Raw genomic sequence first — 14,696 nt, 5'->3', positions numbered from 1 at the left:
GTGCTGTAAGTTTCTATGCTAGCTGCCTTGTGGTCCTGCCTTTTCCCTTTTTTTCTGTAGAAGCACAGAGAAGAGCAAAATCCTCATCAACACATGGAGCTCTAAAGGGAGACCGAGTTTCCATCGGCTATGCAAACCCAGACAAAGCTGACATCAAATCTCCTCCCAGGAATGGCTGACCTCGACGCCCCGGCACATGCTGCTGTACGACGCCTTCCAGTGGCGGGCGCCGACGTTCGCGCACGTCGGCCTGCTGTGCAACAGCCAGGGCCAGAAGCTCAGCAAGCGGTCCGGCGACATCGACATTTCGTCGTACCGCGGCCGCGGCGTCCTACCCGCCGCACTGCTCAACTACGCCGTGCTGCTGGGTTGGAGCCCCGGCCGCGGTCAGAAGGGCACCAGCGAGATCATGGACCTGGATGAGATGGTCGAGAAGGTATGTGCTTTCTTTATGCTTGTTGTAGCTGTTGTTCTGTGTTCATGTACACAGGCTATCTATACCCCCACTGCCTTTTTATTTTTATTCCACCCCCTATCTTCTCCCAATATAACCACCAAAACACGCGCCAAAACCGGCGAAGAGATAAATCCACCGTTTGACCAAATCTAACATCTCCTACCTGGCAGTTCCACCTACGGTTCACAAGGGGCAACATCAAGATCTCGTCCAAGCTGCCGTTCCTGCAGTCCAAGCACACGGCTCGCCTGCTGGCCTCGCTGACGCCCGAAACCTTCACGACCATGTTCCTGCCGACCATGCAGCGCGAGATCGCGGCCATGCTAACCGAGGAATCCTCAACGTCCCCATCTCTGCCTCCCTCTCCAACACCGATCCCCCGGACACCCACCCTGCCGCCCCGCGCCCGCGACCCGGCCTACCTGCACGCCGTCTTCGCCCTGGACAAGAAGGCCTACGACGGCGACATGGCCAAGCTGGTGCGGCGCGCACGCTACCTGCTGTGTTCGCCTTCGCGCGGCGTCCTGGCCGCCGCCGCCGCCTCGCCGTCGGTGCGGCACCCGGCGCTGCGCACCGCCGAGTCGGCCGCGCGGTTCCGGGCCCTGCTGCGGGACGAGCTGCCCGCGGACCGCTGGACGCTCGACGCGCTCGAGGGCCCCGTGACGGCGCTGTGCCGGAGCATCGCGGTCCCCGCGGAGGGGGACGTAGAGGCGGGGGCGGGCCGGACCGAGGTCTGGGGGTACCACGTGCTGCGCTGGATCCTGTTCGCGGGGGAGCCGGGCCCCGCGCTGGTGCCGAGCCTGGTGGTGCTGGGGCGCGAGGAGGTGCTGCGGCGGGTGGATCTGGCGGTGGACGTTGCGCGGGAGACGGATGAGGGGGGAGATGCGCAGTGAAGCAAGCAGGCCGGCCGGCCGGCAGGCAGGCAGGCAGGAGGACGAGTATATGTCACCAAGGCGTGCTTTGTATCATATGGAAGGGAAAGGTTGCGGAACATCGAGTTGGTGGGGGAAATGGTCCTGTATCAATTGTGTAATTCTAGCTCCCTGTATTGTAGCATAGACAAGCCCCCTTAGACTCTCGGGCGAAAACTCAGCCTCATCCCTCAAACAAAACGCCATCTAATGCTTCGTGTCTCATGATCTTTCATGGGTCGAGCCTCCGGTCAATCAGGACTCACGTGTAGCCCAGGATGCTCGTATCGGGCATTCCCTAAACCCTCTCCACACCCGCTCTTCATGAGCTTCGATGGGTGTCACCGCGAGACTGTCGTGCGTAGGCTGGGTGGATGATGGGACAACCCCAATCGCTCAGCGACAAGTGCCGAGGCTTATGTACATCTCTACCGTCCTCTACCGGAATGCGTCACATCGGTGCATTGTACAAGCCCGTGCCTACGTGCTCGCGGGCGGCGCAGCAGCACTACCAAGTCCGTTGAAGATCTTGGCCTTGACCTCGGTGGCCACGAGGCCCTGGACCTCCTTGCCGGCTACGGCCTGGCTGTCCCTGGCGACCTTCTGCAGCTCCGTGTCGACCGTCTTGCCCGAGACGAACATCTGGCCGCCCCCCTTTGAGTGCCGCTGCAGCGCCGTCGTGGCCTCCCGGATCTTGGAGCCCAGGTCGAGGATCTGCTTGTTGCCGTAGTCGCGGTTCGTGAACAGCGGGCTCTGCGACAGCGTCTGCACCCAGTACTTGTTCCACAGCAGCTCGAGCAGGCTCGTGTCCAGGGTGGACTTGTAGTGCGACACCTCGAGGCTGTAGTAGCGGCTGGCGTGGGCGCCAAAGTCCTCGGCCTTGGCCAGAGGCACCGATCTGCCGCCCGTGCTCGATCCGTCCTTGTTGCCCGCAGAAGAGGACGACTCGGGCTTGTAGTTCTCGGGGTAGGTCCTGAAGGCGCCGATCTCGACGCGGCCGGCGCTGATGGTGCGGTCCGGGTCGATGACGACGGCGCAGAAGGGCTCCTGGAATTTCTGCTGCAGCTCCTGGGTGCCGACGTCGATGCCGGACAGCCAGCAGCCGTAGCCGGGGTGGCTGTGGTACCAGCCGACGACGTTCTCCTGGCGGGCGCCCTGCTCGCGGCTGAGGCGCAGGTACTCGATCATGTACTCGTTGGCGTCGTCCTGGGCGTTGACGCGGGTCTCGGTGCCCTCGACGGGCAGGCCGAAGGCGTCGGTGACGATGAAGGTGTCCTCGGCGACGTAGCCCTGCATCAGGCCCATGACCTCGATCTCGCCGCCGGAGCGGGCGTGCATGACCATCTTGATGAGGGCGACGGCGCTGATGCGCACGTGCTGGAAGTGGTTGGGGTTCTCGCGCCAGGGCTTGCGGTTGTCAATGTCCTTCTGCTTCTCCTTGTCGAGCTTGAAGAGGGCATCGCGGGTGGGGTCGACGAGCTTGACGTCGTTGTCGAGCTCTGGGACGAACAGAAGAGAGTCAGCCAGGCATTCATACGATCCGAAAGTGGCCTGTATGTCCGTACATACACACAATACATGTGTGTATATATATACGTGTACAACATATAACAGAAGAAAGTACGCGGCACGAGACGTGGAGGGGCAGACGAGGTAGGCAGCTCTTGGTGGCTCGATTCGTCTATGAGGAACCTCGAGAGTTGGGAGGGGAGTATCACTTACCCCATGACTTCATTGCCACATCCATCTTGACCTGTGTGCTCCTGGAGCTGAGACTTCACAGACGGAGGGATGTTTCCTGAAGGCGGTTGGCGTCGATGTAACTCGACTCGTTGGCTGGAGCGGGACGATGTGAGCTGGCGCCGTTGGTGGAGGTGGGGAGCTGGAGCTATCCCAGGCTGCCGCCTGCCGCCCACTAACTCCGGTCCCCTGTCCAGTGTAATTCCAGGCGCTGCAGGCCCCCAGGCAGGCCTAGCAGGCCTACCTCGTACATAGTACATGGCGTGGGCTTGGCGCACTTATGCAGCGCACAATTGACGCCCTGGTCGGCTCACCTCCAACTTATGTCTATCGATAAGAGATATGCATCTACCCGAGCCGGGCCTCTCAAAGTTTCCATCCGCCGTACGTACCCAGCGAGTTGAGAGCATCGCGACCTTCGCTACAGGGGGCGTGTTGAAGAGCTTCAATCGCAGCCACCATGACGAGATCACGGATATTACAGCCCCTGCGGCAATCGATAGCAAGGCCTCTGGTGAGCCAGCCAGCTTGTCTGCCCACCCGCATCCCCCCAGTTCTAACCATTCGCTGCTAGGCCCAGCCGTCCCGAAATGCCTTCTCTGGCTCCGTAGTTGCCCGCCGGTCCATGGCTTCGGTGTGAGTTCCGCCCGCAGTCCAGTCTACGAGATCAACCGCACAGTTTTCTGACAACAGCCCGCACAGAGACGACTCGGCTCCGTCAGAGGCAGCCAAGCCCGAGGAGATTCCGCCGCCCGCAGCACTGCTTCTCCAGTAAGCGCAGCCCCCCGAACCAACATGCCACCCCTTGGCTCCCAATCCCAATGGCTCACACAAACCTTCACAGGCCCGAGTTCAACCATCTCACCGGCAAGACCGACGAGGGCGCCGTCCGCCTCCCCCGCGCCGTACAGTCTCTCTACCTGCAGCCGCTGCGTCGCGAGCAGACGTACGGCGTGCCGACGTGCGACCTGCAGCTGCGCTCCTACAGCGTGCCCAACCTCGAGTTCTTCTGCGACTTTGCCCTGCGCGCCGCCTACTACCTCAACCTGCCCGCCTTCGGCCCCGTGCCCCTGCCCAAGATCACCGAGCGCTGGACCGTCCCCAAGTCCCACTTCATCTTCAAGAAGAGCCAGGAGAACTGGGAGCGCATCACCCGCCGCCGCCTCATCCAGATCCGCGACGGCCACCCGGAGACGGTCCAGATCTGGCTGGCCTTCCTGCAGAAGCACGCCTACTACGGCATCGGTATGAAGGCCAACGTCTGGGAGTACAGCAAGCTCGGTAAGTCACCTCGTCGTGGAGAGCAAGACGCAGGCGGGGCAGTTGGCTAACAGAGAACAAACAGACGTGGCCGGTCAGTTGGATGGCAATGCCAAGTCCATGCAGGAGATTGTCGAGGCCAAGATGATGCAGCACTTGGGGCGTGACAAGACGGCAGGCACGGTTCAGAAGGTTCAGGAGCTGCTGGAGAGCGAGAGATTCCGACACCAATGAGTAGGTTGGAGGAAGGGACCTAGGTGGCATAGGCCCAGAGCATACCAATAGAGCTCTCGGCCATGGCTACGATGTACAAAGGCCTGTACTTAGATGTACTATATATCACATGTGTACCACCATAATCTCTTGACCCGTTGTATTGCAGCGTGGAGTAGACATCACATATCCTGCATGCTGGTTTCTTCATGAAACATTCGCTGAATGCACCGTCAACCTGCACGTAAAGGAATCATGGATTGAGACCTGATTTACAAAAATAAAAAAAATAAAAAATAAAAACCCTCCTTATGCAAGAATCGTAAATTGGAAACTTGAGCGTGGCCTGACCCGTTGCCCCTGTTGCTCCTGTGATGTGGCCGCGCGCGCGATGCGTCTGAGTGGCCCGTGCTCTCATCTCAAATTCGACGACCGCCAAGGCTTTTCTTCTCAACAGTGAGAGAAGTCATGCAGTTGGAATAGGGGATGGGCGTCAAAGTCGTACAAATGAAAAGAAGGACAAGACTCGTAAGCAAACTCTATCGGTCTCAATGCGAAGTTGTCATACACGCGCTAATAGGAAACAGAAGTAGATAAATACACGTTGCGCTGAAAATCTCACGCGAGGCCATCAGCAATTGGGAGCCGAGTGATACACATCTTGCGCACCTATACCTGCGCCAGTGGCTCTTGGACATCGTTCCAGCAGTTTCGATGAGCGTCCCGCCCTGCGCGCGCTGCCGGCCCTCGGCGGCGTCGGGGCATCTACGCCGCCTGCTGCGCGGTCCTAGGTCTTCGTTGAGCCCATGGCAAAGGAGGTCTCAGTCGTCATCGTCGTCACCATCGGAAGCCAGCGCGACAGACGCCAGTGCCACGGAAGCTAGCACCACAACAGATCAACCCGAGCGCGAACCACGGACCATCTTCTCGGGGATCCAGCCGACAGGCGTGCCGCACCTGGGCAACTACCTGGGCGCGATGCGGCAGTGGCGGGAGCTGCAGGCGGAGGCGCACCCGGAGGACCGGCTGCTGTTCTCCATCGTCGACCTGCACGCCATCACGATGCCGCAGGACGCGCGGCAGCTGCGCCAGCGCAGTCGTGAGATGCTGGCCGCCCTCATCGCCATCGGCCTCGACCCGAAACGCTGCACCCTCTTCTACCAGAGCGCCGTGCCCGCCCACTCCGAGCTCCTGTGGATCCTCAGCTGCACCTCCAGCATGGGCTACCTCGGGCGCATGACCCAGTGGAAGGTTTGTCGCTCATCTCTCAGATCTTGGTTCATGGGCGCTTGCGAAGACATATGTATTCCTCAGAGACGGGCAGCCAGCCCAGAAGGGGGAAAGACAGGGTAGAAGAAAGAAAAGCTGACCATAGGCGCACCCAAACAGAGCAAGCTAACGGAAAACAACAACCGCATGTCGCTCGATGATGACGCCCTCGCGTCCAAGCTCAAGCTGGGCTTGTTCTCGTACCCGGTGCTGCAGGCGGCCGATATCCTGGTGCACCGCGCAACCCACGTGCCCGTCGGTGACGACCAGCGGCAGCACCTCGAGTTCGCCCGCGAGTGCGCCACCAACTTCAACGCCGCGTTCAAAAATGGGCGCCTCTTGGCCCCGGAGACCATCACGAGTGAGTTTCTTTTTTCCATCCATCCGTCCATCCCGCCTTCCTGCCCTCCAGGTTTCGCTACTCACTAACACCATCCACCACCCCACAGCCGAGACCCCACGCGTCATGTCGCTGCAGAACCCGCTAAGCAAGATGTCCAAGTCGTCGCCGAGCCACAAGTCGCGGATCGAGATCACGTCGGAGCCGGCCGAGATCCGGGCGCGCCTGCGCTGCGCCGTGACCGACTCGGACAACTGGGTGACGTACGACCCGGCGCGGCGCCCGGGGGTCGCCAACCTGCTCGAGCTGTGGGCGCAGTGCGACCCGGCGCGGCGGTCGCCGGCCGCGCTGGCCGAGGACCTGCACGGCGCCACCCTGGGCGCGCTCAAGCGCCAGGCCGCCGAAGCCATCATCGCCGAGCTCGACGGCGTGCGCGACCGCTACCGCGAGGCCCTGCAGCGCAAGGGCGGCAAGTGGCTCGACGAGGTCGCCCACGAGGGCGCGTTCCGCGCCCGCCAAAGCGCCCGCCGGACCATGCTCATGGTGCGCGATGTCGTTGGGTTGTCATACCGCAGGCGTGGGCCGATGACGCAGGTCAAGTGAGAACGCGGATCGTGCGGGAATGGCGTCGGGTTGGCAGGTTGCTAGAGATAGTGTATGCGGCATGATGCTTGCTGCGGATATGTAAGAATAATCTTTACGTTGTAGTAGTAGATAGATAGATCGCCATGGCCAAGGGGGTTGTTGGGCCCCGTGTACTATACTATCCAGCATCTGTGCTAATAGGGTATACAAGAAAGCTTCATCGCCCATATTATCCGTCTGAATCGATACCGACCAGGTTCGTCAGAATGTTCCCATGCAGTGCCAAAGACATTACTCCCCACCTCCAGATGAAAAGTTACCATCATCGTTGAAGAGACCATGGATTAACCCAGCAAATTGTGTTCCTCATCTCCTTTAGCGCCCTACTAACAGGCCTACTTCTTCGACATGAGACGCCTTCTATTTAACAATAGCCAGCTAGACTCCCCTCAGGGACACTAGAAGCCGTATCTCTTATGCGTGTCCCATTGGGATGACCTACCCGCAGGCTCAGTATAAAGTTGCATATTGGCAGCCGGGTGCATGAGAGTGGTAAGAGCGGCCAGTTGCGAGCGGGTTCAAGTTCTGAGAACTCAGAGTTTGATGGTAGAAGTGTTATTCCTCCCTTTCATTTTATGATTTCAAGTCCCCCGTGATTGTCCCGGTGAGCCAACCTCGTCTCTATATGCTCAGTCATAAATCCCACGTATGATGCGAATGCTCTTGTTGACTCGTCGTGCACGCCCGCGTCATCCATCATACGCAGCATGAGATGCACAGCTTTACAGTGTTCTTGAGCCGCGTAGATGTCCCCGGTCAAGAACTGTCCCATGGGATAAGTCCCCGCCGATCAGAAGAAGGGCAGGGTGAACTCACAGCGTCTAGGCCCAGGGCCAAAGTTGTATAAATGGTGTTGCTACTGGGCGAGGATCCTTCTCGGGAGATGGCGCCGTTGATCGCTCGGATGCATTCCCCCCTGTATGCCAAAGCTCTCTGGCGAAAGTTCCCGGCAGCCTGTAGCCTGGCAAGGTGCCTGCAGGTCGACAGGAACACGCCACCCAGTGTATACGTCAAGCTATGTTGGGCCCAATGCAGTGGGACTCCAGTGTGGGCCAGCGTCTTGGCTGCGGCATTGTTGCATATGCCAGCGTTTACCACGACGTATTTAAGATCTGCCATGGGTCTGTGAGGAACGAAACGAGACGCGTTGCATAGCTTCGTCAGTTTGGAATGGGGGCCCTACAGTGATCAAGGAGGAAGTTTTCGAAGCGTGATGTCGGCCGTGCTAAGCTATCGAAGGGATCCAGGATCCATGTCGAACAGCAAATACTAGCGATTGGCACCATGCACACTTGTGTACCGCCATTTTCTGCCTGCTGCCCTTCATTATCCTTCCTCTGATGGCTGAGGACCTGCCTTTGTCGTGCCGTTGCGTGCCGAGTACTTGCCACGTGGGAGCGGACCTCGCTTCGCCAGGACTTATCGGACGGATTGCCGATCTGGACAAACCCCCAGTTTCCCGGTGCTGATTTGTTGCGGTTGGATCCTCGCGGTGACATGTTCTATGGGAGGCTTACATGTATGAATGCTATCCACCAAGGACGGTGTCGTATGCAGGGAGGGGGACTGTTGCAGAATACGGAGTCATCAGAACTCCGGCAGGTGGGTGTTCGGCGCCAAGACCTACAAATACCTTTTCTGTTCTAGCTCTGTATAGGTATTGGCCAGACCTGCGGCACAGCAGCACGGTTTCCGGCGGGTTGGTCGAGCTAACACAGTAGCGTGATTACCCGTCAGCGCCAATGGGTTACGGCGGCGTGGCTGGGGCACAGACTACGCTGGTACTGGCTGAGCCGGCATGACCAGGTTATAGCACGTCTTGCAGAATGTATAAAAGGGCCCGGGTAGACGTCACCCAGAAGAGGATGCTGCAATGAGTAGTTCGAAAGTTTGGCCCTGATCGTGGTTTACAGAAGTTCCATCATGGGTCAATCTCCAAGCATCACCGCGGAAATCGAAATCCAGGCATCGCCTGATGCAGTTCGATCAGTGGTACTTTTCGACGCTGTCCTTGTCATTCAAGTTTACTAATACATTCTAGTTCATGGACTTTGGCCGATACAAAGAATGGAGCCAGTGGTACTTTGAGCCTGTCGAAGCCACCAAGAGCCCCACGGAATTGCAGGAAGGCGACCGTATGAAGATCGACCTCGGTGCTATGAAGTTTGAAGCATCCATTGTGGTGTGTATCCTCGAGCTGGCTGCACTCTCCTTGAAGTCGTATCTGACCTTTTAGAAATCACCTGCCGACTCCTTTTCATGGGACGGGAACTTCTACGGCCTCCTCGCGGGAAAGCATGAATTCATGTTCAACCCGAGCACGAAGCATGCGGGCGGGACCACGTTCCTTCAGAAGGAGGAGTTTCGAGGCGTCTTTGCGTTCCTTATGGCACCACAACTCGGTCTCAGCGGCTCCACCTTGAGCAACTGGAATCAATTCAATGCAGATCTGAAGAAGAAAGTCGAGAGTTCCTCTTCTTAGATCAAGGCTAGTCAGCGGTCGCTGATTGACGCAGTGAGGGCTGCGTCTGCCTGACAGATGGTGTTTCATAATTATGGGTGGGGTATAAAGATGGTGCAGACGCTGTAGAATCCGGGCTCGTTTGGCTGGGTCCTCTCGAAGTCAGATATGGAAGCCCTCGGGTCCATATAAAAAGAAGTTGAGGAGAAGTACTACGCACTCACAGGAAACAGTAACGATTACAATTGGGGGCCCTCCTACTTTCCAATGAAGGCGATGAACATTATGTCTCAGAGGCAGAGCGCAACCCCGAAAACCCATTCTTCGCTGTGGAAACTACCGAGGCTGAAGACTGCATTGGTCTGAGGCGCGCAGGCGTTGATGAGCTGAGCACCATTGGCAGCGTTCTTCCAGTTGAGGAGGGTCCTTGATGTCGGGTTCGTGAGGGGGTTATGTAACGGTCAATTGGCATGGTGTTAGGGAGAGCATCTTTACTATATCTTATGTCAATCTAGTACAGGTTCTATAAAGTGACTAGCCACAGCTGGGTCGCTCCACAGTTTAGGAGGAGCCCACTCACCCTGGTTATTGAGATGAAACCTGCGATGTTACTCTATAGGTTGAATATAAGCTGCCGAAATGTGACAAGTAGGCGCAAGACGATGGTGCAGACAATCAAAATCCAATAAGTGGACTACCAGCAACGTGGGATATCTACTGCGGATATGTCAGGTTGCGTCGCGGTTGTACGTCGTCACAAACTCGAACCTTGGCGTGGCTGCTGCAACTATACGGACATACTCTATCCTCAATCGACTCAATGATACCACCGAGTTCCACCTTTCCACTGTATAAGCAAGAACAAAATATCGATTGCGTTGCTCTATGAGACCCTTCAACTCCTAAGATAGAGCTAGACTCTCATCATAAAAGATCGTCCACGAAGCCCATCTGGTGTCGATTCTCATCGCATACCCTTACAAATTCTAGAACAAGCCTCCAGACATATAGCTAGCGAGCTGGGACGGAACCGTATCAACCATGGCGGGGGTTTTGCGAAGGACAACATTAGTTGAACTGTCTGATACAACCTGAGTGCATTGAATAATAAGAACAAAGGATACATAATCTCTCTGCTCTTTCGCAAGGCTGGGGTGGGTTCGGGTCACAGGAAACAGGAAACAGAGAAAGTGCTACCACTTTGGAAATGGATCCTTTCTGATGGTCCGTTCCCCAAGCGTTTCTTCTTACGAAAAACATATCGTCTATTGAGGAAGTGGCGTCTACAATTGTTAGACAAGGATATGTTAGTAACCGGCGAGTGGGTCGAACTGAAAGGCACAGTATAAACGTAGTCTGGGCACTGCTCAACCGTCAACTTGACCCGAGATTGTTCATCACCCGATTCGGCCCGCTGCAGAATCTAGGGGATTAATACATACTTTCAGCCATGGTATGACTAGGGGCCGGGTCAGAAGCAGGTCTTCCAGTTGGTTCAATAGAGTTGACGCAGCTTACTTACAGGTTGGCGGGCAAAGCAAATATCCATATGCAATGGTTCTTATCGCATCTCCAATGTCGCCACAATAGATACTAGTAGTGGTTATAGCATTTTCACAAAACGGCAGTTGCTTATCATGGAATACGTACACCTTCTGTGGCAACATAGTCGTGTATGGTATAAAAACTTCTTTGTGGCAGGAGTTAAGAGTAGTCTAGCCATACCGTGAACTACCTCAAAGTGCCGGCAAAGTTCCAGCTACCTAGTTCCCCGTCATGAATTGAGTGACCCGTCCCGGTGAGGTCCACGTTCCTAGCGCCAGTATTTTTTGTCAATCAAGGTCAAGCTGGTGGATCTGGTGGAAGGTGGTTGGTAACGTAGGTTATGAATCTTCCACATGCACTGCGGGATATGCTGCATACCTGGGAGTGGAGCGACGCAGAACACAAGAACAGGTCACGGAGATACACACACGCACACAAGCAGAAACAATACATACAGGATTTGCGCGACCCAATCAACTACTTAGCTGCGAGTTAGCTGTGCATGACCTTCCACCTAGCTGTTTGACAGCTAGTGAGGTAGCGCACCATCTTCGTTCCCGAGGACCCTAAGCTCCATCTTACGAATGCAGGAGCTGCTCTGCTGTTTTCAAACGACGGGTATGAGTTCAACATACTACGGGGACAATTCATGACCGGGCGGCGCAGGAGATAACAGAAACATTATTGCAGTAATTAATATAAACTAGCTGTCACACCTAATGCGCTTATAATAGCGATGGCTATGATCTACCTACCATGTCCGTAACAAAGCCCAGTCTGTCTCTTTGAGGATCAACCACTCTTGCATATTCTAATAATAATCTCCAGACGTAAAGCCTCATATCTTCCCTCCGTAACACCTTTTCAGCCCACTTCTTACCTTCCTCAGCAATGAATCTAGCTTCGGCGTCATGCCCGTTCAAAAAGTAGTCCATAATTGCGTAAATGTCCGTAAATGTGTTATCGAACGGCACGTAGTGGAGCCATGGGAATAAGCGGTCATCATGCCATTCAGCGTATATCGTTGCCTTGAGTGGGCAGCTTGTGCTCAGCAGAAACCCGCGCCAACGTGCAGAATAGGAGTTTCCGTCAACATCTGGCAAGAACTTGAACTTGTACTGCTCTTTCATAGGTACCGGTGCATTGACCCTCATGTAAGGGTCCGTGTGCTGGCAGTCTGGGAGGTATCGCCCTTCGGCGTCGTATATAGGCGGAAAGCACTCCATATGGACGAAGCTGACATTGGTGAATGTAGACAGCCAGGGCCCAAGAGTGCCCTTCGGTTGCTGTAAACCAGAGGAATAGGTGGGAGGTGGGAGGATGAAAGACGGTGCTGCTTCTGGCTCCCCATTTTCGACTCGCCCCACTGTTGTACCGTTCATCATCTGCACAAAGCGATGTCGCTGGTAGTGCCACCAGTTATCCTCCTTGTTTCTACCGCCGCTGGCCACGCCGCGCCATACAACCTTGTCCATCTTTTGCCTCCACGGCGGACCATGTGTGTCGCCGCCGGAATAGAACTCTCTATCAGTCAAGTACATACCACCCGGGATCAGGATCTCGTTATTCTGCGGCAGCTTCGAGCCGCCGAACATAGGAAACAAGGTGGTCGTTGTTGACATGCTAATGCTTTCCACGAACGTCCCGTGCATTCCACGCAGATGAGGCTGCTGGCACGGGTCGCTGGCCGCCGTGACGTTATTTACGAAGCCTTTGTATGTATAGGGCTGAGTATCTGTGGGAAATATTTCGTCAATGGGTGAAGAGAAATTGGATAGGCGCGTGAATTTCCGAGCTGGGCTATCTGGCGGGCATGCTGCAGCCAGGAAGTCCCAGTATTCATGCTGCCTGCCGCCAATCCAATGCGGTTCAGATGCTCCGGAATATCCTGGCTTGTCGAACTCTGCGTAGTCAGTATATTCGTTCACGGCTTCGGAAATGGGGAAAAGATTCCGGGACTCCTGCTCGGCTGCGAAATGGCGTGTCATGTCTTCCCACGGTACCAGAACTCGAGTTTCATCCATCACATTAACGACCATGTCTAGATCCGGAAGGTGTGGCATTATCTCCTGCACAAGCTTGGTCCACAGCTGTATAAACTCGGGGCGATTGAGTGTGTCCGTCTCGAAGAAAGCCTCTCCGTGGCGGACCCGAATTAATTGCGGTTGAGAGTGAGCCTGTCGCCGCAGTTCAAGCGGATCAACCGCCCAGAATGGATTGATATCATGGTGAATACGGTCGAAAAACTCCTCAACGACAATAGCGTCGGCCGCTTTAGCTGCTTCGAACCACTTATCGAACCCCGGAGGCGGATGTCGGCCACGACGTTTGCGGTATCTGTCGGCTGCCTGCTCAAGACTGAACGAGCGCTCGCAGAGAAGATGCGACAGACTTGTAAATGCCCCATCGATCAATTCGGAGATGGGATGATCATCATGATCTGGTCGCTTTTTCGTCCCTATGCCAAGGATACCCTTCAGACCCCCTTTCGACCACGGATGACGCGAAGTGCCACAAGCAGAAACGTCTGCATGCTCCTCCCGGAGAAGAAGGTGCCAGACAATCAGATAGAAGACGCCTACAGTCGCGATAAACGCGAGAAGGCCCGGTCTCCGTAGCATGATGGCGACGGGGGTGCGGCCTTTCTGCAGCTTGGGAACGGGGGCGCAGGAAGTTGAGATTTTTTAAGATTTGGAGAGTGGGAGTCGCAAGCGCGAAGATTCGCGACTGGGTGTGGCAATCTTCCCGCTTGCCGGGTACGGGGTATAGCACCCCACACCTACGTACTGCTCGGGCAAAGAAAGACCTTACCGGGCCGCTGTTCCAGGCCAGGAACGGGCAACAAAACCGCACGTGATCAGAATCGCCGACATTGGGATCCCGCTGCTTGTTCGTCGGGCTCACCTATTCCTGCACAGCTTCATCTCTGGACCTTGTCTGAGATTTCGGCAATATGCCTCGTTCTGACAGTAGCCGAAATTGAACTTCTGCAGTGGCTGAACGCCGCCTGTCATGCTGCAGGTATGTCGTTTCCTACTTTAAGCGATTACGTCTCGCCCCACTTTGTCTGGAAATCAACTAACTCCTATTGGTATCCCCGCGCTAGCACTAGTGATACAGCTGCACGGTCCTCTCACCTTATAATCAGCCAATCGTGCTGCTAGAGCTAATCAATGCGTCTCTTCGCCGGATAAGCTGCTGTACCTACAGTAGCTACTCAGGACACAAGTCTGCAGAGTGGGCTACGTCGAACCAAGATGGTCAAGCTAAATTCGGGGTATATATATATATATATATATATGTGGCCCGTGCACAGCCCAATCGTTATATTTCACCCGTGAAGCCTTGGTCGATATAACAAGCAGTGCGCTTCTATTAGTCGCAGGAGTGCGGCGGCGATTCCAGAACAATCCCCTGTCCCACACGAATGATGAGCTCAACCTTTACGTAGTGGCGGGCTGACTTATCACTACTGGACTGGTAGGCTTTTCGAAGTTGATAAAGAAAGGGGGGTTGAACAGCTTCTTGGTCAGGCCCTGGAGTGAAACGCTATCGAGTATCTGGCGGCAAATGAGTGACTCCTTGGGACTATGTTGGGAACTGAATCTGCTCAATTCGGGCCATTGTCGCGTAAGGAAGCTCAGCAAGTGAAGTTATGACACTCCATGGTATAAGTGGCAGATTCTCCATATTCGAGGTGGTCTCAATGTGCCATCGGCCGCTTCATAATGAGTTCTTCAGCATTCATCACCGAGTGCAAAGAGGTCAAACCCGCGTGTCTGCTTCCTATACACGGCTTGATTCCCTGTTGACGGTCTGATTGCACCGGGTCTTTGCTGATATGCGATATCACGC

General features: G+C 55.7%; 5 protein-coding genes across 5 annotated transcripts; 3 read left to right on the top strand and 2 right to left on the bottom strand.

Moving 5' to 3' along the window:
- Positions 1-1,848: 1,848 nt before the first annotated feature.
- Positions 1,849-3,115, bottom strand: JN550_008042 (uncharacterized protein; the record flags this gene model as incomplete). The annotated part of the gene is made up of 2 exons (XM_049319960.1): positions 1,849-2,867; positions 3,091-3,115. 2 exons carry the CDS (start codon positions 3,113-3,115, stop codon positions 1,849-1,851), a joined length of 1,044 nt encoding a protein of 347 aa, XP_049170109.1.
- A 453-nt stretch (positions 3,116-3,568) lies between these two features.
- JN550_008041 (uncharacterized protein) lies at positions 3,569-4,602 on the top strand (the record flags this gene model as incomplete). The annotated part of the gene is made up of 5 exons (XM_049319959.1): positions 3,569-3,622; positions 3,683-3,744; positions 3,811-3,879; positions 3,953-4,389; positions 4,454-4,602. 5 exons carry the CDS (start codon positions 3,569-3,571, stop codon positions 4,600-4,602), a joined length of 771 nt encoding a protein of 256 aa, XP_049170108.1.
- A 693-nt stretch (positions 4,603-5,295) lies between these two features.
- JN550_008040 (uncharacterized protein) lies at positions 5,296-6,793 on the top strand (the record flags this gene model as incomplete). The annotated part of the gene is made up of 3 exons (XM_049319958.1): positions 5,296-5,832; positions 5,971-6,211; positions 6,300-6,793. The coding sequence occupies 3 exons, from the start codon at positions 5,296-5,298 to the stop codon at positions 6,791-6,793; spliced, it is 1,272 nt and encodes a 423-aa protein (XP_049170107.1).
- A 1,965-nt stretch (positions 6,794-8,758) lies between these two features.
- On the top strand, positions 8,759-9,317 carry JN550_008039 (uncharacterized protein; the record flags this gene model as incomplete). The annotated part of the gene is made up of 3 exons (XM_049319957.1): positions 8,759-8,827; positions 8,877-9,017; positions 9,072-9,317. The coding sequence occupies 3 exons, from the start codon at positions 8,759-8,761 to the stop codon at positions 9,315-9,317; spliced, it is 456 nt and encodes a 151-aa protein (XP_049170106.1).
- A 2,264-nt stretch (positions 9,318-11,581) lies between these two features.
- Positions 11,582-13,462, bottom strand: JN550_008038 (uncharacterized protein; the record flags this gene model as incomplete). The annotated part of the gene is made up of 1 exon (XM_049319955.1): positions 11,582-13,462. The coding sequence occupies one exon, from the start codon at positions 13,460-13,462 to the stop codon at positions 11,582-11,584; it is 1,881 nt and encodes a 626-aa protein (XP_049170105.1).
- Between the last annotated feature and the right edge of the window lie 1,234 nt (positions 13,463-14,696).

Source organism: Neoarthrinium moseri (assembly GCF_022829205.1).
Source record: "Neoarthrinium moseri strain CBS 164.80 chromosome Unknown scaffold32_Wmoseri_CBS_16480, whole genome shotgun sequence".
Classification (NCBI taxonomy): Eukaryota; Fungi; Ascomycota; class Sordariomycetes; order Amphisphaeriales; family Apiosporaceae; genus Neoarthrinium; species Neoarthrinium moseri.
This window is presented reverse-complemented; position numbering and strand designations above follow the sequence as displayed.